At 34.6% G+C, this 25,014-nt stretch overlaps 1 protein-coding gene and 1 long non-coding RNA gene across 3 annotated transcripts; both read right to left on the minus strand.

Annotated features, from left to right (window-relative positions):
- Positions 1–380: 380 nt before the first annotated feature.
- LOC143599747 (uncharacterized) lies at positions 381–1,232 on the minus strand. Of its 2 annotated transcripts, XR_013147347.1 has the most exons (3): positions 1,172–1,232; positions 733–826; positions 381–657 (listed from the first exon to the last, which is right to left on the minus strand). It is a non-coding gene; the product is annotated as an uncharacterized LOC143599747 (long non-coding RNA). The 2 variants fall into 2 exon arrangements; XR_013147346.1 differs by lacking the exon at positions 381–657 and having other exon boundaries at positions 699–826.
- A 2,270-nt stretch (positions 1,233–3,502) lies between these two features.
- LOC143599750 (uncharacterized) lies at positions 3,503–4,636 on the minus strand. Its single transcript, XM_077077631.1, has one exon. The coding sequence runs from the start codon at positions 4,634–4,636 to the stop codon at positions 3,503–3,505; it is 1,134 nt and encodes a 377-aa protein (XP_076933746.1).
- Positions 4,637–25,014: the final 20,378 nt, after the last annotated feature.

Genomic DNA, 25,014 nt, shown 5'->3' on the forward strand with positions numbered 1-25,014 from the left:
AGTCATTGTTTCATCATAGATCACGACATTTGTTGTGTTTGTGTCGTCAGTTATCGAGGCATTCAAACAGTACCTGTCATATATGAATTTAGGTATCATTCAATAGTCTTATGAGATGTATTATGTGTATGATATGCACCTATTGTATGTCATACGGTTAAAAACAAAATTACTTTGGCGGTTGTTAAGATTCTTCTTAATTAATCAAAAGTCTACAAACAAAATAAAGAGAATTAATGAAGTTGTGTAAAAAATAAATTTGAAAGACGAAAAAATTAAAGCGAAACATAACATACAGAACTAATAACTTTGTCCACTGACGACCGTAATCGTGAAAAATAGGAGTACAAACATTGAACCACACATATGCATGCGGAATTTTATAACTGTATATAAAAATTATAATTAAAAGATTAATATGTCATCATATATGCAGTCTAATAGATATTTTGGAATATGAGAAGCATTATCTTACTGGAATTTTGGTGTGATATCTTCATGGTCTCGACAAGCGAATGATGTTTTGCAACCATCTTCATCGTCTTCTTCTTCTGGGTACAAAGTCCTTGGGCACCTGGAGCACTGTGCAAAGTACCAGTTTCAGTTGGTTGCCACTTCGTTTATTCTGGCTATGCATGTGTAGGTTTTGCCTTCAGTCTGCACATATAGTTATTAATGGTTTTATTCTTTTTTGGTTATTGTTATGAAATGTTATAGTAAATTAGTTCTTACGTTGTTTTGATGTGGTATGTTGTTAATGATGTCGCTAACTTTTATTGGGATTGCCTGTTGTGGTGGTTCGGTTGTCACCGGTAGTTCTATCAACCTGTTTTTGTGAAGTAGTTGGAACAAACACACATTATACATTTAAGTGTTGAACTATGATAGCAAAGTGAAACGAAGAATCTGTTATGTAAATAGATATATTTTTTTGTGAGTTAATAACAATGAAAAGTAGTTTATATCATAAAACATTGGTAATGAATAGTAAAACTCAATAACTTATTTCTTAAAAAAAGATTTTCTCTTCTTCCTTTCAAATTGTAATCAAAACGCATTTATGCTATTATTAGTGTTTTTGAAACAATAACGGACTTTTCAAATCAAATGGCCACTAAAATAAGATAAATGTAAGTTTTTATGTCGGCATTTTAATTATGCGATTTAATACCTGTCTATGTATGTCTGGGTATGTGGGCCTGTTGGATTCACTGTGATTGTTGTTAGAAAGGTTAACTCGAGCTGTTTTAAACCTATGAAGGAAGAGATTAAGGTGTTGTTTTTCATTATATATGACGAATGGGTAATGTGCATAATATTGTGAAATGAATTGTTGAGTTATAGTAGATACCGCCAAATTGTGTTACTCTGACTGATGTGATGGAAATTGTATCTCCAGCTGTTGTTCTGTCGTCGATAAAGTCAATCAGACCAGGCCATAAGGTGACGAGCACTTGTTTGTCACTGTTTGAAAAGATAAGAATTAGTAGCATGTTTATGAAAATATTATAGAAGATTAATTACGAAAAATGGAAGCTTAAATCAACATGAGTTGTGTGAAGGGCACATCAATTATGTTTTCACCTGAAATCTCTGATGTATATCTTTCTTAATGTTAAGTTGTTTTTGGTTTCTGTAGTTCGGTTGCTCACTACACGTCCAATGTAATCTGCGAATGTTGAATGTTGTGTTAGAATTAGGTTAGATTATAGTTACATTTAATTTATGATGATGAATGTTACCTGTAAGTAGATCCCAAGATTCAATGTGTTCTTGAAGTTGCTCATAACATGCGAAGTGATAGTAGCAATTTGGTATGTTGTCATTAGTAACAGGGACAAACTGTGTCTTCTTGCCAATTATGATTGATGCTTTATGAGGGCATATTGCCATGGATCTTCGGGGTACACTTGATATGTAGTTGCTGACATTGTAGCATGATTGAATTTTGATGATGTCTTCAAAGTATGACTCGTCTATTATGCCAGCTGAGCATTCAATTGCGTGTGCCTGTAGCAATTAGAAAATGTCAATAGTTTTAGGGAAATTATAAAAATTCATGTTTTATAAGTTTAATCAAGTGTCACATATACGCGTACTTTATATAATAATATAATATGCATAGTAAATTGAAGGTACTTACATGTTGATCAACAAATAGGTAGCACAATTCTGGTTTTTTTTCCTTTTGAGACCCAACGCTTCAAGATACGTATTGTAATAACCTTTGGTTTCTGACGTGGTTTGATCTCGGAGAGACGTATGTATGTCATTTTTTTGTCCTGTGTCATTTACATAGGATAGTGTAAAAATTGTATATACATTAGGGGTAAATGAAAAAAAAATGATTGTAAAATTATTGATGATGCTATTGTGTGTTGTGTGTCAATGGTAAGTATTTATATGTAAGAAAGAATTGATATGATAAAGTATTAGGAACATGAATGGTTTATTTCCTTCAAAAAGTCAGAGTATACTATTTTTTTGTAACATTATAGTCTTCATTATTTTCCGGTACTATCAGTATCTTTAAGGATTCAGGAGTGGTTGCTCTTGATAAGACATAAAGTTGTCCATGTGAAAAAACAGGTTTTGGAAGGTAAACGCCTATTTTATCTAGTGATTGCCCTTGACTCTTGTTTATTGTCATTGCATAATAAGTCTTATCGGGAATTGTGTTCTTTTCATTTCAAAAGGTAGTTGCTTGTCTTTATGAGTTAGGGTTATTTTTGGTATGTACACACGACGGCCTACAAATTTTCCGGTCATTATATGTGCCTCAACTATTGTTGGTAACAGTTGTGTGATAATTAATCGTGTGCCATTGCAAAGGCCGTCAAGTGGATTTAGATTTCTAAGGAGTACTATTGGTGCGTTAACTTTCAGCTCAAGGATGTGTGGCGGGAGACTGTTAAAGTTCATTAGATTAAGGTACTCTACCGGGTATAAAGACGCATTGGCATTGTTGTCACCTGGTTGGGCAACTATGGAGTCGATACTAATGTACTTTTTTATTGTTCCTGGTGTTATGTTTAGTATTGTTAGTTCATTTACCGTGTCATTTTTAGGACAAACAATAGCCTTGGTTGATAGTGTTGTAGCAGATGGGTTGGCCAAAGTTTCTTTATCATATATGAAGTTAATTAGGTCTATCAATGAATTTTCTTTAAAGGGAATCAAGTATTGTGGTGGTATTATTATTTTTTTTTTGTGGTTTGTGGTTCGTTAATGTCAGTCGTGCCTATATCACCATCGCCTATAGCGACCAACCATGACGAGAATGAAGATATTGAATGTTGTTCTTCTAATGTTAGATTTGGTCTGTGTAGACGCATGTTTTCTGTTAGTTTGTACACTTTGAAATGCCTCCAAAGATAAGATCTTGGTAAGGTAGATGAAATGATTGTCGCGTTGGAAGCCCCCGTACTATAGGAAGAGTTTGTCTAAAGTCGCCACCAAGTAATACACACTTGCCACCAAACAGCCGATCAGGGTTGTTAAATTAGTCTTTTAACGATCTGTCTAATGTTTCGAGACACTTTCTGTCATTCATTGGAGCCTCATCCCATATGATAAGATACGTTTCATCTAGTAACTGAGACAGTTGAGTGTTCTTCTTTATTTGGCAAGTTGAGTTGTCCGTCAAATCAAGTGGGATTTTAAATCGTGAGTGGGCGGTTCTTCTTGATGGCATTAACAATGATGCAATCCCGAAGGCAACAACAGCCAATACAATTTTACCAGTGGAACGTAATGAAGCAATTATTGTTGTCCATAAAAATGTCTTTCCTGTTCCACCATGACCATATACGAAGGCTAATATTCGTTGACTTGACGAAATGGCTGATGTGACATGGTCATATATCAACCTTTGTTGTGGGTTGAGACGTGTTAGAGACAATGCATGTTCTAATGCTAACAACTGCCTATCGTAGTTTTTTTCGTCCATCAAGAGCCTATTTTGTAGGCGTTGTAGCATGTTGGCATTTGGCATTGGCAAACCGTAATCTTTTAATGTTTTTCCAGAAGGACTTAATCGTAGTAATAATTCTAGCCCGAATAAGACATACTGCCTTAGGTCATCTTCATTTGCAATGCCATATGTTTGTTGCCCATCGTCTGCCATCTTTTGCCAATGTTGTTTCCATAGTTCAAGTGGGTTTGATATCTCACAATACAAAAGCATATGGCTGAACAGGGATCGTAATTCTGACGCGGAGGCCCAATTTGATGCCTCATCAATTGTAGATGACCATTCTCTATCATCACCCAATAATCCTAACGCCTCACATGCAGAACGAAATGTCGGATAAATTTGACCATTCACCTTTCGTATGCAAGTGTATAAACGACAACCTTTTTGGTAACCTAACAACATGCGTAGGTAAAAGGCCTCACCACAACTTGGATGTACGTATATAAGCCTTGCTATTGGTGGTGTCTTTCTAGACAATCTTCTTATCCAACTTTTTGATTCCCACCTATACTCTGTAACATAGTTAATATATCGAAGGTGACGACCAGTGCTGTCAAATTGATTGTTACGTAACCACTCGGTCAACGTGGTAAGTCTATTGAATGGGTTGTGGACGAGACTATCAAGGTCATAATTATCCCTAAAAGTTATGTTCTGCATATTCTCTAAATGGACCGCGAGGACTTGTACAGCTGGATTTCTGTCATGGATTAAGAAATTAAAAATCCTCCAACATGCTTCATGTGGACATATGAATCGACGTCAACGAAGTTTTGTATTTCATTGAGGTGTGATACGTCTTCATAATGGGTTGTGCCAGTAGAGGCAGGGGTCTTTGTTATAGTATAGTGAACACGATCGGCACCTTTGGATATGTACTTGAATAGGTACTTGATGAGCATGCTCCAACCACAGTACTCAACGTTGATATGAGCCATGTAATGTAGACATAGAGCACGGTTGTATGGAACAACATATCCATTTTCTAGTGTGACGTTGTCCTTGACGACAGTGAAGCCATTTGACCGGCGCCTATAGTGAACATACCCATTACTATCAAATGCGTCTCTTCTTGGTAATCTTTTGGGAAGTTCTTTGAACAATTACCAGATGACATACATGGTGATGTTGGTCTCAACAGACCGCATGGTCCGTGCATCATGAGATCAGTAACGATCTTGTGTAGATGAGGATCAACATTAGGGTATGGTATCTCCGCAGATATATAATTGTCAACCTCACTTTCGTCCCTTATCTTACATGCAGGAGTTACCCATAAAAGCAAATGACAATGAGGGAGTCCTCTTTTTTGAAACTCGATGGTGTATAAATCTACATCGAATGATAATGGCAGCAACGTCAACATAAGTTGTAATAATGGTTTACATAAATGAATATGTGTTTGTGGTCATACAAATAAATTACCTGCGGCGACCTCTCCAAATGGTTTCTTCTCTTTTAGAAAGCGGATTAACGACCTTACTTTTATTTGAAATACTCTGGTAATAACATCAGGGCGGTCCTGTGGTTTTAGTGATGGAAATTGTGACATATATCTTTCAATCTCTGGCCACTTGACATTACATGTGAAGGTAATGAAGTATTGAGGAATGCCATGAACTTTACAGATCGCCAACGCATCTTGATAGTGCTTGTACATGAGTGAGGGCATGCGCGAAGGTGGCTTGGACACATCAGTTGCAAACACCACAACACCTCCAGCACGAGCCCACTAGCGCCAGCGATGAGAGAAAATGTGAAGGTTTAATTATTTAAAACTTGTGAGTAAAGGACTTTATCCACAAAAGGGTCAAATGAGCGAGCGGAAACTTTATCTTAAACCTAGTTAACGTTCATTAAACACGATTTGACATAATACCAGTTGATAAATCCGTGACAAACAAAACCCAACCAAAAATAGTCTTAAGATTTTCAAACCTAACTTATTATATTTAATGAACATGTAATTTAGTTGGAAGATGGTGTAAGTACCTAGGATATTTCTCGCCGTAGGTACCGCCAACGTGACCACCATATTTTCATAACAAAACAACAATAAACAATTAATTATTACAATAACAATAATAAAATAATAATATACGAAACGTCTTTGTCTCTCTCTCTCTCTCACAGTCACAGACAGCTTTTCCTCACTCGTTTCATTTATCAATATTTTATTGTCGACATAATATTTCCTTTTGTCATTATTTAATCAAAATTAAATTAACAATTTTATTTCACACACCAGGTTGATAATCGATGACTATGAGACATTATGGGACGGTCAATACTTAAATTATTGAATTAAACGACTTTTATCAATATTTTAAAAGTTGATATTTTACTTATCCTTAATTGTGTTAAAAAATGGTACAAACGATTGAACCGTCTTATACCAGGAAGTTCAACCAGTTAAATAGTTACATTATAATTTCTTATAAATACAACTTCAATACAAAAATAACCCAAAAATAAATGATTTCATAACAAAAAATAACCCAAAAATTAATCAATATTAAAAAAATAATACAAAAGTTAATCACTTTTATAAACATAGTCATAAAATTTACACGTTTAATAATTAATTGTCGGGTTAAAAGTAATTTTGGAAAAATATATAAAAAATTTCTCGTACTTAAAACCAGTTTGCCGGTAAAAACCGGTATTTTAGAAATTAACGCTGGTACGACTTGCTAACAAATCAGCCAAAATATCTGGCTCAAAATACCGACCTGCTGTGCGAAATCCGGTTCATCCGACCGGTTTGAACAGGTTTTTAAAACACTGAATTTTATCTCACCACACAAACATAACTTTGAGCAAATGTTCACGAGCGTTAGCTTTAGGTAAATGTTTTTTCCGCGTATAAAAAACGAGGGTTATCCCAATGTTATCGGTTAAAAAGATATATATTAAAATAGTAATCTTAAATTTTAATAGTTTATTCTTTAATACTTTGTGTTCCACCTGTATATATGAAGCACCCTTGTTACTTGGTTCCCCTTCTTCTTCGTCCACGCCTAATTTCTTTCTTGACCTAATATTCATTTTCTCCTTCTATATTTATATTATTAATAATAATATTAATTTCCCCCAGTTTGAGGAGGCTCGAGCTCAGATTCTCCATTTCTGGCTCTACAGGTACCAATTATTATTCTTATTATTCATTCATTTCTTTCAATTTTCATATATTCATGCTTAATTTTTTCCTATTATAAATACGTTTTAATCAACCTCATGACGTTTAAAAATAATAATTTTGAAATGATCTGTTAAGCTAAGGCTCTGTAGATCTGTTTTAATCAGCTTTATGATGTTTTAAAGTTGAATTTTTTGTTATGATCTGCAAACCGATGGATTTTTTTATATGTTTTTTGATAGATCTCTTGTTTAATTTCGCGTTAATTTAATCCGTTTGTGTTCAGCTTCTTAAATAATAATAATAATAATAATAATAATATTTATAATTTTCTCTCAATTTTACATTAATAATAATAATAATAAAATTTAGTCTTATGATCTGCTGTAAATCGTTAGCAAATCTTATTAAATAATAATTTTGGAGAAGTTGTTCATTTCTCGTTAATTCAATCCGTTCGTGTTCGATTTTTTCAAAATAATAATAATAATAAAGATTCAAAGTCAAATTTTCGTTAAATCTGCTGTAGATCGTAAATAATTTTGTTAAATTTATTTTCTATAGATCTGTTTCGATAGATCTGTTGTTTAAATTTCTGATTATTCAACGCATCTTCGTCTATTTAATTATTATTATTATTATTATTATTTAATCAGTTTGACGGTTTGACCACATGATTTCAAACTAACCTGTCAATTTCAGATCTCATAATATCATCAAAAAACAATATAATTTTAATTCGTTCAAATTCATTCAAACTTGTTCTTTCACTCAGATCTAGGGTATTATTTGATATTAGTTTGGATCAAATACAAATTAAATTAACATACTAACTATATAAATTAAAAGTATTATAATTATATATACAATATAGTGTAATTATATTGTAGGTTAATAATTATACTAGTATATGTAATAATTATACTTGTATATATATACAAGTATATAGTAATATACAAATATAATTTTATTAACCTACACTATAATTGCACTATATTGTATATAACTACGATATTTGATTTATATAGTTAGTACGTTAATTTAATTTGTATTTGATACAAACTAATATCAAATAAACCCTTGACATATACAAGTATAATTATTACACTATTATATATAACTACGATAATTTATTTATATAGTTAGCACGTTAGTTTAATGTGTACGCTAACTTTTGCCTTATCTGTTATAATAACTAATGATAATTTTTGTAAAATTCTCAGGTGTTGTTTCAATCCGAAAACAGAAGATCGAAAATGAACCACTGCAGTATCCAACAAACCTGGTACCAACTTTTCGTCTTTTGGCAACGGAGTGCCCGTGGCTTGCCCAAAGCCACGGCGGCTCAGCCTCCTCCCCAACACCTCCATCAACGAGCCCGAACCCGAGTTTCTGGACCTCATGTCACACCACATCGGTTACGGCTCTCCAGAGCAAGTATATACGCCTTTTTTCTCCGGGTCGCCTCCTAGTCGAGTATCCAACCCGTTAATCCAAGACGCTCGGTTTAAAACCCACGAATCGGTTGTTCCAAACCCTAGCTCGGGGGCGTTGAAACGGGCGAGTTATGGGAACAAGCCGTCGGTGAGGATCGAAGGGTTTAATTGTCTCGATAGGGATAACCGTCGCAGCAGCGTGCCTGCGCTGGCTTAGGGCGCGTTTGTTTCACGGAATTTTGGATATTATTATTATTATTATCTTTAAGAAGATATAATATTATGGAGGGTATTAATGTAAATAGGGTTAAGAAGAAAGAGGGGATTTGTCTTGTATTTAGAGAGATGTTAACAAAAAATTTAATAAAGGTTAGGAATTTGAAGGTGTTGTTATTACCATATTACCCTTTCTGGTTATGATGATTTGTAAGTATGAAAGAAGGGGATTTTCCAAAGGAAAAGGTATGTATACAAAATATTGTTTGATTAGTAATTTAGTACGTGTACATGTAATGGCCAAATATTATATTCTATTTTGTTGATATTATTTATGGTGGTTATTATATTTTATACATAGTTTGGATTTGAATAGGTTGGTCAAAGTTGTATTTTGTTGAAGGCCGGTTTGACCGAATTGATGACGCATGCTTTTTTTATCACGCTAAAAGGAATTATTCTTTGTGTAGGGTCTGTTATTAATCTCAATGGCTCGATACATAAGCTGAGAACTTTTGTAAAAACTGACGTAGTTATTAAGAGTATATTGAAATTGACGGAGCAAAGAATAAGGCAATGTTTAATATTATGCATAAATAAGAGATCACCTATTATATTTTCAATGACTCTATTTCATTCTCTTTAAAACATTTCAAATTCATTCTATTTAACCTTTTCGTTTTTTCCATTACATTCCCTTTTTCACCCAACATAAACTCCACTACCTTCCTACTATGACCATCGTCGCAACGCACCACCACCATCGCCCATAACTAGCATCACCTTGCCTACCACCCGCTTCTTCTTTCACTCACTCCGCCCAACCTAAGAGTGAACATTTCCAACCTAGTCCTTTCAAAGGACAAGCCACATATCAAATGCGACACTCCTAAGAGAAAACATCTCCAACCCAGCTAAAGCATGGTGTCATGAGCAGCGCTAAGGGCGTCTCGCTAAGGATCTTTAAATATATACAGAAATGAAGACACGTGATTTGAAGCGATATATGTAGTATTTATCAAACATTATAAAAAGTAAATAAATCGTTTCATATAAAACCTGAAAAAATATGTCTTTGATAATTAGTTAATTACAAATAAAAACAACTACTACACCATGCGTATTTAAAACTCTTCACTATTGGACATGTTGTGACACGTGACGGTTTATTCAGCATTGGAAAGTTTTGTAAAAAGTGATGTATTGATAATAAAAAAACTTAAAACTCTCATGCAATCATTACTCTCTCTCTCTCACACACACACACCGCATCTTCCTTGACACCCAAAATGCTTGCCAAGACTTAGAAAAGGACGGTGTACTTGGCGTTTTGGGCCAAAACGCCGGTTAAACCTCCCGCATTACGGATGGCCTAATTCTTTTAGGCCACAAAGAATTTAACGATGGGGTAGCGGGCTGTGACTAGTTTCACCTTTGGCCCGATCTTGCTGTTTGTTGTTGAGTGACGTATGTTATTTTTTTATACGAAATGAAATTTATTTGGTAGTTCAAAAAAATAAGTTATTTCACGCCAAGTCGGCTTTTAGTCGCTCTTCAATTAGTCATTACATTAGATGGGTCCATTGTACAACTCATTGCAACAAGGTACAAGTCATCTTGTACCAGTCCACTATAACTTTAATAAGAGGTGGACTCAACATTGTCTTCTACAACTGAGCTTTTTGCACGAGGTCACTTGATGTGATCCATATATATATATATATTTTCTTAATATATATGTAGGATACTTAAGAAGCAATCAATTTAAAAACAAAAATAACTATGATAAGTAACATATAAGTATTTATATTTTTTAGAACAGTCTTTTAATCATTTCTTTTGTTATCATCTTCTTTCATACACTATGTACAAATGTTTAAGTAGTTGTTCGGTTACTCCATTCATTGCACAGGCTTGATTTAATAAAATGAACACGCCCGATAACTAACTTTGAGTAAATAATCATGCAGATCGTACTATATCGAACAAATAGTAAGATTAACAAAAAGATAATTAAAAATTAAAGCTGTAAAGTCTATTTACATTTTTTATGGAAAGTAAAAGTTATTTTATTTTATACATGCATAAAACAGTTGTTTATACTTTATATCATCGATTGTATACTTTTTTATATAAATTTGAAATTATAGGTTTTTATGTAGATTTTTTTTATAAAAGAACTTTTGTTTTAATTGAAAATTAAGTTTTATGAGATAACGGGATAAGGCCGAAGAAATCACACAAAAATGTGATGAAGTGGGGTCACGAGACCAATTCTATTACTTTAAGCAAGATGACATATATGATGTACCACATCATTTTGATAGTGTTACACTTCATAAATAATGTATCAATAGTTGTTCAAAAAATCTTATCCTCTATCCTCAACAAATACGATGTGGTTAAGCGTCTTCCTTTTGTTTTAGAGTTAGAGAGTTTAAATCTTGCAAGTTATATACAGACATACAGTGACGAAGCTTAAACAAAAACACTAAGAGACTATTGGATGTTCTTGTGTTTGGATAATATATATATATATATATATATATATATAGAGAGAGAGAGAGAGAGAGAGAGAAAGGAAGAGGGGTGGGGGGGGGGGACACATAGGTTGATGTTAAATAATTGTCCCCCTTTGTTGAGCTCAAATTTGTTGCTAGGCAATATGTGTTGAAGATAGTATCAAGAAATATTGTTGAGCATGAAAAGCCTATGCTGATAATCAACACGTTTTAATTACCTTTTGATATATTTGGGTCCATTGTGCCATTGGAGCTACCCTGCACCGGAAAAGAGTTTAGCTGTTGTTTATGGTAACTTATCAATGCCGGAGAACAATAATTTGATATCAGCAGGATTGGTTTTCCACTCAAAAAAGGGTTGTGAGGTAACTTGCTTCAGGCTTACATATCTCTATTTGAATCTGTACTTCAATAAAAAAAACTACTTAAATTTGAAAGTATGATAGTTTATATTTGTATAATATTACTATGTTAGAAACTTCTTGTGTATTATATTGAAACAATCAAGTGTTATGAGTTGGAGTTCAGTGAAAATATCTTTTGAAAAATTTATAACATCATAAAATTATATTAAATAGCTCGTAACTTATATTCAAATATTATTAAATGCCAAGATGTCTACAACACACAAGTTACCAATAAAGTTAGTCTAATTTGGACATCAACAATCAAGTTTTCTAAATAAGGCGGCATATACTATCTAGACAAAAATAGCAAATCTTTTTCTTTCAAAATCAAAAACATCAATTGGGGACTTGGGGATTCTATATGATAATGAGATGTGAATGTGTTAACTAATATTAGCTAATAAGTTGGTTTCTATAAATTAATGAAAGGTCGAGTAAGACGTGGATTCTCAAAGGTGTAAAATGTTAAGATAAAAGTGGTAACGCTGAAGATATTAAACCGACGAAAGTTTTTCTTAAACGGCACTTAACGACACATATATATCATGGCATTTTAAAGATTGGTAAACATGTCCTAATAGTCTTAAAAGATAGGAAAAACATATTTAATGAAAAAAAAACGTATACGTCAAGGATAAAGACACGTCTCATTGGTGTAGCACACACCCGTCACATGTCAGTTGTCACAGCCGTCATGGCTACGAGTGTTGATTATCTATATTTAGGTGTTTTAGCATGCACCTTGTTTGTAACACGTCATTTTTTTTGGTTACCAAGGAGCCATACACATGGTTTTAAACGGTGGTGTCTAAATAGAATGCATCAATGTTCATGAAAACTTGGTATACATAATAAAAATCTACTATTTTTAGAGTATCACGCATGTATATACATTGTTTTTGTGTACTTGTTAGCTTAATGCACAATTATAACATGACATGGCATGATCATAATATACAAGGAATAATAGCATCCAACACATTATGATAATAACACAATGTTGGTATGATAGGAGGTAGTTATGACACAATACATTCATGAGACCATTATCATACTTTAATGTTCATGTGTGAATCAGTTCTTCCATGCTACATGTATAGAATTAAAGAAGGTTACACTATGCATTTAGTAACAATGAATTATCTGGTCTTGTAACCCGAAAATCGTATTAAAAGGCACTAAAACATTCTAGACACCGTCCGAGAATACCTCGAAGTACCTTGGCTCGCCTATTTGGTCATGTAATATGCACGAAGGTGTGCTCTTAGGCATGAGTAGGATTTGTTGAATGTACCTGAAGAGGTAACACCCCAAGAATGACGAAACCTAGTTGGATGTAGTGGAAAAGTAGTACTTAACGGGAAAAAAACTAGTTTAAATGGAACAATTATAGGGCAGCACAAAAGCACACCGGATCTGGTTAGGCCCACGAATATCCTTCCTTCAGTTCATGTCAATATTTCTTGATCCGTTCTGTGAACAACTAGGGTACATTGATAACGAGATATCATACTAGAAAGCTACATGATCGTATGGCTTACTTATCTCTCTTACTATATATACTTGTATTATCGAATCTTGTACTGATTCCCACGCCTAAAGATGGTCACAAGAGGATTCTTCTCTATGCAAAGCCCCGTGTTAATCTGTATAAAAAAACATTTGTTATTAGGGTTGATACTAACTCAACCATGTAATCCTCGGTTTCAAAGAACTGAATATTTATAAAAAATACAAAAGGTCGTAACTTACATTTAAGTGAAGTGTCTTAGTTTTACAGAACTTGGGCAAACAAGAAAGTGTATGGGAATAATTTTTATATAAAACAAAAACAAAAAAAGATATACAACATATTTTCTTACTAAAAGAACAAACCACATAGTCTTTGTCTTGACTAAATTTATACGAATAAGCATATATCTTTGTTCTAACAATCTAGAAAAACTAGCCTTTCAAACAAATTCAAATCTCTATACAATATCAAAAAGTTGTAAATTTTATGATTTTAATTACAGTTGGTTTTTCATGTAAACCGTAAACCAAACCGGATGTTAAAGAAAAAACCGACTGTCAAACAAAATTGATGACCTGTTTAGACAGTTTTACACTTATAAACCGACCGTTAAACGTCCTTATTGGTCTATTAGATATGATAGTGGAGTTTCGGATAACCTTTTTTACACCCATTGTCCCATTGCCATTATATTTAACAAATCATATTTTTGGGAAATTATTAATTTAGAGCCCGTATAGGATTTGGGCCCTGTGGTTGGACCAAACTAACGTAGTGGATTTCTAAAGACTTTACTCGGTCGCAATTTAATTAGTAGAATGATCTCATATTTGTAATACCTTTGTATGGCATTTAAAAATACGATTGAAACATTTAATATTAAGTTATCAACTATCTTTTTAAATGAATCAAGGAGATCGCCAGTTTGAATCCGAACCATGGGGGATCCGGTTTTATAATACACATGCGTTATGTCAGAAGGTTTCGACTCTTTCTTGTGACGACACAACTGGTGTCAACTAGCATCAGGGAAAAATGTTCCCCCGAGGATGCAGGGAGAACCCATGTACCAAGGGTTTTGTCCTTCGGGAGAAATTCTCTGAGGTTTCCAAACTAGGGTCGGTCGCAAGCCAACATGCGATCACCAAGTCATACTGAAGATAGTAATGTAAATGTAAACTTGTGACTAGTGAGATTCTCCACACTATGGGTGGAAATAAGGTTGGTTTATGTTCGGTTTGTTACAATATTGTAAATACTAAAGAGTTTATCTTGCGAAGTATACCAGGGGGGGGGGGGGGAATAAGGACACAATGGCAACATAGTAAACACCTAAAGTCAAGTTATAATTACGTAAGTGTTAGCATGAGACTAAAGTAATTATTATAGTTAAAAAAAGACTAGTTTTATACAACGTAATTATTAGTAACTGTTAGCATGAGACTAAAGTAATACGATTAAGGGTCCCTAATGAGGTTTGTGGGCTTATTCTTTGATTACCGGCGGGATTTGCGACGTCTGTTGTGGACTGTGTGATGGGGATAGACTCTGATGCCTTCTTCCCCTTCCCGGATCCTTAAACCCATCAATTTTGGGTGTGTTGATTTCCATAATTGAAGTCTGATGAAGATGGTTAAACACATTGTGTTCTATTGTTTTTTTTTTTAAATAAAATAAAATAAAATAAGTTTTCTACTAAAATAATTACTTTACGTAGTAAACATAGAGTGAGAACTATGTATAATTAAAGTAAATATCATTGTAAGGTAATAACTCTAGTTATATAAAGTAGAGCAATTACTCTAATTATACCAAGTTACCAACAATTATGTAACGGAAACCCAATGTGTTATTCACTTTTGCGACCGTGTCATTTTTTTTCTTTTCCTTTTGATGTGCACGAATGTCACATTAGCGCTATATTATATATATAGTAAATGAATAAATAAACAAATAAGACTTTTGAAATATACGTGAAGAGGTAGGTCCCAGCAGAGCCCAGTTGGACCCGCAAGACTCACCTTAAACAGGGACGTCTGCGCAAAGACCAACTGGTTCCGCAGAACCAACCATGCTCGGAGACATGACGTCCTTACGCGCAGTATGCAAGCTGGTCCCGCAGGAAATGCCTCCCAATGGTGAAGGACTCCGCCTGTCCCCGCAGCCTCGGATACAAGCCATTAGGGACTGGCCACCCGCGCAGCATGGCTACACGCACAAGGCACTTAACTCTCCCCAGTGTCACCTGAAGGAATGAGCAAAGGCGGGAGGGGGAAAACTCCCGCCTAAATGAGCCAGTCCGTATGATGGAGGATCTTTTGTGTGATACCTGACGAGGTACAGACAAAAGATCTGACCAAGAATGCGACAGCTCACTGACAGCAGCATGGCAGACAGCACGCCACAGCACTGTGACCAATAGCCGCCGCCTACCCACCAACTCCTGCCATACCACGTGCCTAGCCTGTAGTTGGCAGAAGAGGAAGAGTGCACGACACGCCTGCTCTGTGTCAGCCGCTACCTATCCACCACTCACAGGCAGGGCACGTGCATAGGTTACAGTTGGTAGCGTGCTGGGCCGGCTAAACCCCTTGGAAACCTACCTTCGGCTATAAATACCCCAATGGTATGATCATCTTACAACATCTTATCTCATCATATATACCTGATATCTGCTCTAGCAATCTCTTAATATACTTTTATATTTAAAGAGCAATCTAGTCTGATTCTCACGCCGGAGGGTGGTCACAAGGAGGAACCCCCCCCCCCCTTCTCAGTGACGAGCTCACGGTGTCTGTTTTGCAGGTTATCAGAAGAACCATCTTCCAAGGGTCTAACCCCTCGTGGGAAACAGCTCTCCAACCCCCAGGTTACCAGTAATCTGCCCGGGGTCTGGTTAGTGTTTCTTCATTGGCGCCATCCGTGGGACATTATTTAAAATCTGGTTCAACTGCCCGATATGTTTAAATAGTTAAGGTGATTTAAGTACTTACCTTTTTTTAACGGCAAAGTTGCACGTCTATTTTCTACTTACACCTTTACGACGATCCGACCTGGCCGATTTGATAGGTCTCTAAAACATTCGTTTCATCTTCTTACAAGATTAAAAGACATAACAAGAAGAATGATAAAAATCGAAGGAAAGACCAAACAAAGGAATGGCCAAAACAGAAAGTAAAAGATGCCAAGATTTAACAGTTGAATCTTAAAAAGCTGTTCGGCTTTACACATTATTCAAATAGTTAATCACATAAAAAGGATATAAATTTGGCTTTTATTTTACTTTTTTTAATTGCATACAAAACAAATCCCACTTTTTCTATGTGATTTTAGTAAGAAAAAGCACCTGACACTTTAACTTTTCCTTTGTATAGTAGTCCGTTGCATCCTTCAACTTCAAGCTCAAACTTTTATAAATATTAAATAGTGATTTTTTTAAATAAAAACTTGGAAGATATATTCGAATCTAAAATGACTGTATTCTTCTAATTTAAGTGTCTAAGAGCATTCCCAACCCATTCCCTGTATTATTGTGAGGAGAGTTTGTAAATTATAGGATGAGTTTTTGAGTGGTTGTGAATGAAAATTATAGGGTAGAGAGAGAAAATGTAGTGGTTTTTTGTGAATTTGGGGAAACTTTGTTTGTCCCTATTTATTTTTTAATATTTGTTGAATTGGTTGTGAGTAAATGAGAGAGAAAACTGTAATAATAAAGGTATAAAATAATATTATTTAATTAAACAGGAAAGAGAAATGTAGTATTTTGTAGTTTAATTATAAAGATGGTAATGAAGATCCGAATGAGAATGCTCTAATATGTTTAATGTTGTATGAAAAGAAATGAACAGAAAAAAACTTTTTAGTAATTTTGATGTCTTAATTGTCTAATTGACATGTCCACATTGTGGTCTAAGTTGTGTCTCATCCAATCCAAGACTTTGGTAGTTGAAGATTTTGGATGATTAAGAAAACCCATTGAAAAGTGTAATCTCATAATTTCATACTCAATAAGTAAAGAATTTCTTTTAGAACTTAAAATAAGATAAATTAAATCAGCGTATTCTTCTTACGTTTTGTTATAGAATAATCATAATACTTCTATTATACACTCTCACACAAATAATTCCATTTCTTATGAAACACCACCTCCCAACACAATTAAACAAAAATCCGAGGAAAAATTGTAATAAACGTTTACATTGAAAGAAGAGCATTGAAAATACGCACTAGTAACTTCAAAATATTTAAAAAAAAAAAGATTGCCAATTGGAATGGCAATCTCTCCCTCACACCCAAATCATGTCTTTGAATGGTTAAGTAGAATGCCGACCTCTCTCGATGCTTTTCAGACTTTCATACAAGCTTTTCCAGTTCAGTTGACAACATAAGGATTTGTTGCTAAGCCGTTTGACAACCACTAATTTTTTAAAGAATTTTTTTTATAGAAGACACTTAACATTAGATGATGTGCCATAAAAACTCAGAGGTCGCCAATTGGACAACGAATAGTTCCAACCTCATCATGACTGTTTACATACCTGTTTGGCAAAGTTATTTGTAGCCTTCGACTAAAATGTATAGAGAAAGCAACTATCATAATCGAATTGATGACCATCGCATTACAAATGTGATGCTCTACACTCTGAGCTAAGCAAACTCACATAACATAAATTCATCATGTATATGAATTCAATCATCTCTAACAATCGTTTCCCCATTGTGTATTGGTACTTGTCAAGTACAAAATAAAGCTTCTTCTCTTTGTTCCCACGAGCAAAATTGTTTCACTATACCAATATGATAAACCAAATATGAACCCTTGTGTTATGAACAAAAAGCTTTGAGAAAACATCATTTCTGAAATATATGAAGCCAATAAGCAAACAATGAATATATGGGTCTTGAATTGTATTAGAATATGTTTATTGAATAATATGAGGAGTGATGCTTAGCTTATGACATTATTTTTAGTGTTGACTAAACAAGTAAAGTCCTATAGAGTTTCTACGTTTGTGAGTTAAATTATTTTTTTGTTGTATGATGATTAGTTAGTTTGAACTTTGAACCCAGATTTTATGGTATAACTACAAACCTCGGCATGTGTTTTGTCTTATGGTTTTATGCACATTGAGAATCTTGTCCTTTCTCATGAGTATCATAAGATACAAAATCATTAGGATTATAATCACTTTTTATTTTATAATACTTCTATTAAACTCTAATAAATTGCCATGTGATATTTATTAAACTCAAACACCAAACATACAGTGAATAAAAAATTATCATAAATCTTTTTCTCTTTTCTATATATATTTATATACATAGAGAGTTTACCTAAGGCATTACAACACCATAGTTCAGTCTTAACCCAACTTGGAAACATCAAAAATCTCAAAACCAATATATAATAAATGACGTTTGTTCATTGTTTGTCTTGAGCGCCGACCTTCATTCATCGACCTACTTGGAGGGTTTACCCATGGCATTACAACACCAAAATGTCTTAATAGTGGATAAGAACATTTATGACGAAAGACACTACACCTAACTTCAGAACACTGAAATCTCAAAACCAAGTCGAACACCGCATAGACAACCCTGAACCCAAACGTACGTAGTCAACAATTGCTTGGTGTAAACCGTCAACGCGGAACATAAGACAACCAACACTAGTGCAGAGCAAGAGGGGACATCCGTGTTCTCAACATACATTGATTTTTGGTGATTATAACTCATATTTAACCCATCTAACATGTTATATGTTTAACGCACGGATATTATAAGCGTTTATAAGCTATTGTTAGCAAACTTACCTCTTGATTTCATGTATGTCACACAATTGTTAGAAGAAAAAATACCACTATCATTGATAGCCACTTAGACATTAATTTGTGTCGAATACCTAAAATTCAATTATATATGCTTCTTTTATTTTTAATGTCATATATATACTTTTACATATATACTATTTTCTATTTTTTATGTTCTATTTTCTAATAATCCGGTCATTCAAAATCAACCTAAATAAGAAAAAATTCGCATTTGCGGCATTTTTGTATTTTTAAAATTTCCAATTCTAATTCTCATTCATTTTTCAAAAAAACTAAAATATGTATAACCTAGTTGAAAACACCTTTATTACATACCTCTTGATTTCATGTATGTCACATTATTGTTAGAAGAAAAAAAAACCTTTATTATTGATAGCCACATAGACATTAATTTGTGTTGAATACCGCCTAAATTTGAATTGTATATGTTTTTTTTTATATTTAATGTCATACATATACTATTTTCTATTTTTTTATGTTCTATTTTTTAATAATCCGGTCATTCAAATCAACCTAAATAAGAAACGATTTCGCATTTGCGGCATTTTTGTACTTGCAAAATTTCGAATTTTAATTCCCATTCATTCTGCAAAAAATTTCAAATATATGCATAACCTAGTTAAAAATCAAAATTCATTCTTCGACTGATGGATGTATGATTTATGAGAAATCATAAATGAAAGTAAATGTACAAATATTTTTCTTTCTGGTATATTTTCAAATATAACATTTTAATTCTTGACAAATGACAAGTGTGAGAAAATGAAACACATTCATTTCATTTCATTTCACCCAGCTGTCTAATTATGAAAAAAAAAATAAAAAATAAAGGCTATCGTTTTCAAAACAAGTGGATTATATTCAATTTTGTAATCGACTGCTGGGTAGAAATTATAAAGGTTTAGATATGTACTAGGTTAGAACTATTTACAGAATTAACTTCAACATTTTTAGATGATTAAAAACGGTGTGATGGTGTCGTTAAAGCTATAACTTCCTTAATCTTATTTAACCTTGTCAATTCTTATTAAATTAACTAGCTTGAGATTCGTGTAATACGCGAGTTTTGCAATAAAATATAGCATATAATAATTAAACAATGAAAAGTTATTCACGAAGTACTGTAAACATAAAAAAAATACATCACAATCAAATTATTATTTATTATTACTATATGGCCATATGAGGGGTTGATCAATTTTAAACTCAGAAAATAATTTTATAGAAAATATGTGCTTTAGCAATACGCTCACTACCCTTTATACATTCCCATTCTACCACATTCTACCAATGTCAAAAGTGAGTGTCGCGGACAATGTCATAGGCATTGTTGCCACACTTGCGTCAGGTCTTAGTCAGGTCTTAGAAGGGTCGTGGGCACTATTGCCTAACTTGCTTTAGGTATAAGACGTATCGCCTATTACATTGCGATAAAAAACGTTTCGCCAATAATTGGCTGATCTCAAAGTTAGTTCATTAATTGAGGAATGTAGCGGGATGAATGTGACAGTGTCACATGATGAATACTTACCCCCCTTGCATGACCTTTTAAACCCAAAATTGAAATATATCACGCCCCAACACTCATGTTTAACATCCAAATGACTAAACCCGTACTTTATATCCATAAACACACTTAAAGTTTGGATCTAATGGCGAAACCCCTAACTTTTCATAAAATACAAAACGGCCAAACCCTCTCATATTGCTAATCCAGAAATAAAGGTTTTAAAGGTTTTTCTTACTTTGATCTTGCCACGGAGTTTACAGAAAGGATCTCATTCTAGGTCCTTAGCTTGATCCGACCCAAACCCTCAAATGTTATGATGTTTTCTTTACTTTTTCTCTAGGATAAGGAAGAAGATGACGTAATGAAGATATTGGTCGCTACTAGGTAATATTAGGGTGTCCATGCTAACCTCACCATATTCGCATAATACTCCTAACCTTAAACTTTATTAACCTCCATCCTTTGTACATTATAAATACTCATTAGTTAATTATTTAAACAAAAACCCGGTATGTTACATTAGATTTATGGACTAACAATGTAAAGAAACCAAGGTTAGCCAAAAATAAACGTGATCCGCTTTCCTACATTTCACAATTCACACTACCGAACAAACCCACAAAAATTAAACGAGTTTGAGCTGAATTATAGGTCTACACCATTCATATTAGTTTTCATCTAACATTCTTCCAAGTTCCAACCCCTTTGATTATAATACTCTACATATTATGAACACAAATTAAAAACTACAAATACTGAATAGAAATGTAAAAGCTTCAAATTTTAACACTAATCAAAAGTGATTGTAGCATTTACCTTCTACAACTATATTTAATATATGAACATGTAAGAAGAAGACGGTCTTGTTATTTTCATATCATTTTTTCTTGATCATTTGTACGTGTTAGCCTAGAGCTCATTAACAATTGATTAATTTGTGAAGATCATTGTTAGAGCATCTTCAACCTAATGTTGTGGCTGTCATGTGAGGCGGATGAGAGAAAGAAAAGACCCATCGGTTTTCATTTAAACATATTACCATATCAACAATTAGACGCCCGTCTCTCTTGGGTCGGGTTAGAGAATAAAGATGCTCTTAAAATATAATAACATGTATCTAATATGATCCAATAATTAGCATGTAAAGATGAATCACAATTATAAAAACTTAAAAGTGTCATTAGAAAATTGTTAGTTTTAACTACCAAAAAGTATGATGTGGTCTGTCATGGTTTTCCTTCTACACACATGGGGTCCACACTTGCATGAAAATTAACTTCTTTTACCATCTCCCTCTCAACTCTCACAAGTCTTTTCTTGAGATCCCATCATATTTAACCGTCGATATAGAAAGAGAAAAACACTTATATTACTTACACTTAACACCATCACACTCTCTATGTATATTATAGAGAGAGAACACAAACACATACACATACACATACACATACACATACACATATCCAACTATAACTTCAATCACAGGACAACAAGGGTTTTACTTTATGTGGTTTCTAACTTCTAAACCACCATGTCATATTCAGGCACAAGGAGGTGGAGTTACTCATCAATGGTGGTAGTCTTGTTGATCACTTTCTTGGTACTTCAAATATTAATATTAAATAGTGAGTATTGTAAAGTTGTTGCCATAAGAACACCACCACTAACACCTCCATCACCACCACCACTACCACCACATTTTAAAGATTCAGATGAGGTTAAAAGATCCAAGCTTTACAAAAGATTCTTCAATGGCACCATGGTCAACCCTAAAGTCAAAGGCTTTGAAGATAGTAAAAGAAGAGTTCCAAGTTGTCCAGATCCTTTACACAACTAAAAAGTTTGGGATCTTTTTGTTAACCAGTTAGTTTACTTTCAAGTTCTTTTTTTTATGTTTCTTAAATAGTTTGTGAATTGTCCAAAATACCCACGTTTTTTCACTATGTTTAGTGCTAAACCGTGGGTATTTTGGTAATTATCTAAGGCAAAAAATGCTTATCTTTTTTGGTTGGTAGATCAAGAACAATGGTGATCATGATGATGTGTATATACCATTTGAGATATGAAATTCATATATTACTTTTACAAGTTACAATACTTATGTAGTTTTGTTTTTTTGATGTGTTATTTTGGTTTTTTATGGTTTAATGGTCCCTTGAATCCTGACTCTTTCTAAGGCTGAGGGGTGTGGGGCTTCAACGGGGGCGCTAGAGCCCCTCCGCTCGCGCCCCCAGGCGCTAGCACCACACCCCCGGGGCGCGAGAGGGGCGCGAGCACGAAAAACAAAGCAGGCGCAAGCACCTTCGCGGGACGAATATGGCGTAAAGGGGCATGGGAAAACGTGAAAGAGCCGTTGGAGCTTAAAAATGAGCCGTTGGGCTCTTATTTAATAAAAAAAAAAGTTTTTTCTTCCTATATATAACCCATTTCATCTAAAACAATTATCACAACTTCAAAAAAAAACCCAAAATCAACTCATCTTCTAAACTTTTTTTTAAAAACATGGCTGGAAATTGGTACCCAAACCTAGATTCAGATTATATTGACGACGATTTATGGTCGTCACCGGACCAACCGATGTTTTATTCGGAGCCGCAACAATCATACGGCTTTCAACCATCCAACATACAACCGTCTCCTAACTTTGTTGTTCCGGAGACACAAGAATCACACGGTGAAGCTACGGGACAAAGAAGACGCGTCCACCGGAAAAAACAAGTTGCAACGGACGGGTCGGGACCGGCTTCGACTCCGAGGACGAAACGGAAAACCACTCCGTGGTCATCGGATGAGAAGGAAGCCTTGTGTCGGGCTTGGATAGTCATTTCTGAGGATCGGCGTTGCGGTAATTGTTTTAACGTTTTTAAAAATCATTTTTAATAAAAAGGTTAAATAAAAAAGTTAAATGACTTACAAATTTATTTATTCATTTTGCAGCCGACTACCAAAAGAGCAAGATTTTTTGGACAAAAGTTAGGGAGACGTTCTATACGCTCGTTGGGAGTACAGAGCGGAACGCCGATATGATTTCGGGTCGGTGGTCCGAAATCAGAAAATTTGTCGGCTTGTTTACTAATCTTTTCAACAGGAACAGCGGTCGTATGAGACCAAGTGGCAGTGATGATTTGGCGGTTTACAATTTCACTGTCGAAGAGTGGAAGCAGGAGTGTTTGCGGAGGTATGGGACGGTGAAGACGTGGGACGATGTAAAGTTGTGGGAGAGGTTGAAAAGGTGTTCCAAGTGGGTTGAGCTGGTGGCGCCGGACCTTGATGCGGAAGTAGGGCCGAAACGGACTAAAACTAGTTCGTCTGGCGCGTATAGCACTTCCGCCGGGTCGGATTGCCGCGTTGGATTCGACCTAAACATTGCGGGGGAGGAAACGTCTTCACCGCCGAGGAGGCGGCCATTGGGACGGGACGCCAAGGGGAAAAAACCGGCTGAGGGGGAAGCCGTAAACATCGCCAATCTTGTTGAATCCCTCAATAAATTCAACAAAACCATGGAGGTGGTCTCTAATGACAAAAAGGAAAAAAGTCGAAAGAGAGATTTGGACTTCCTTACTAGAGACTTCAGTAACCTAAATCCGGTCGATCAAATGCTAATGGAAAAGCAAAAGGAACGTATCCGAAAGAGGTTGATCGAAGAAGACCAAGCCGAAGAATAAGAATAATGTTTTTTTAGTACTTTTATTTTTATTTTATTTTTAGATATTAATGTATTTTTTTTAATGTGTGTTTTTTTTAATAATTTATGAGTTTTTTTAATAATACGTTTTTTGAATATATTTATTAAAAAATAAAAAAAAATCCGCTGGAGCCCCTGCTGGAGCCCCTCCACACCAGGGCCAGGGGCTCCAACGGGGGCTCCAACACCCCCCTTATCTCGTTTCTCTCTCTGCCACACGTCACAATATTATAGGCTGGAGCCCCCACTCGCGCCCCCATTAGAGCCCCCACACCCCTCAGCCTAAAGCATACCTCACCTCACAAAGTTCAATCATGAATAATTAATATTGACATGATTTGTAATCAAGAACAGCCCCCACCTGCCCCTTGGAGGTTTTCATGTTAGGCTGAGGGCTTTAATGGAGGCTTTAATGGGGGCTCCAACCAATAATATTATGACGTGTGGCAGAGAGAGAAACTGGATAAGGGGGGTGTTGGAGCCCCCGTTGGAGCCCCTGGCCCTGGTGTGGAGGGGCTCCAGCAGGGGCTCCAGCGAGTTTTTTTTTATTTTTTTATAAATATATTCAAACAACGTATTAGTAAAAAAACTCATAAATTATTAAAAAAACACACATTAATAAAAAAAACACATTAATATCTAAAAATAAAATAAAAATTAAAGTACTAAAAAAAACATTCTTCTTATTCTTCGGCTTGGTCTTCTTCGATCAACCTCTTTCGGATACGTTCCTTTTGCTTTTCCATTAGCATTTGATCGACCGGATTTAGGTTACTGAA

Source organism: Bidens hawaiensis, unplaced genomic scaffold (assembly GCF_021521415.1).
Source record: "Bidens hawaiensis isolate Kalapana, Puna unplaced genomic scaffold, B.hawaiensis_p1.1 tig00052611_1, whole genome shotgun sequence".
Taxonomy (NCBI): Eukaryota; Viridiplantae; Streptophyta; class Magnoliopsida; order Asterales; family Asteraceae; genus Bidens; species Bidens hawaiensis.

What these genes read in the sequence shown, in the direction of transcription:
- LOC143599750 (XM_077077631.1), bottom strand. Translation starts at nt 4,636, where the DNA reads ATGCAGAACATAACTTTTAGGGATAATTATGACCTTGATAGTCTCGTC.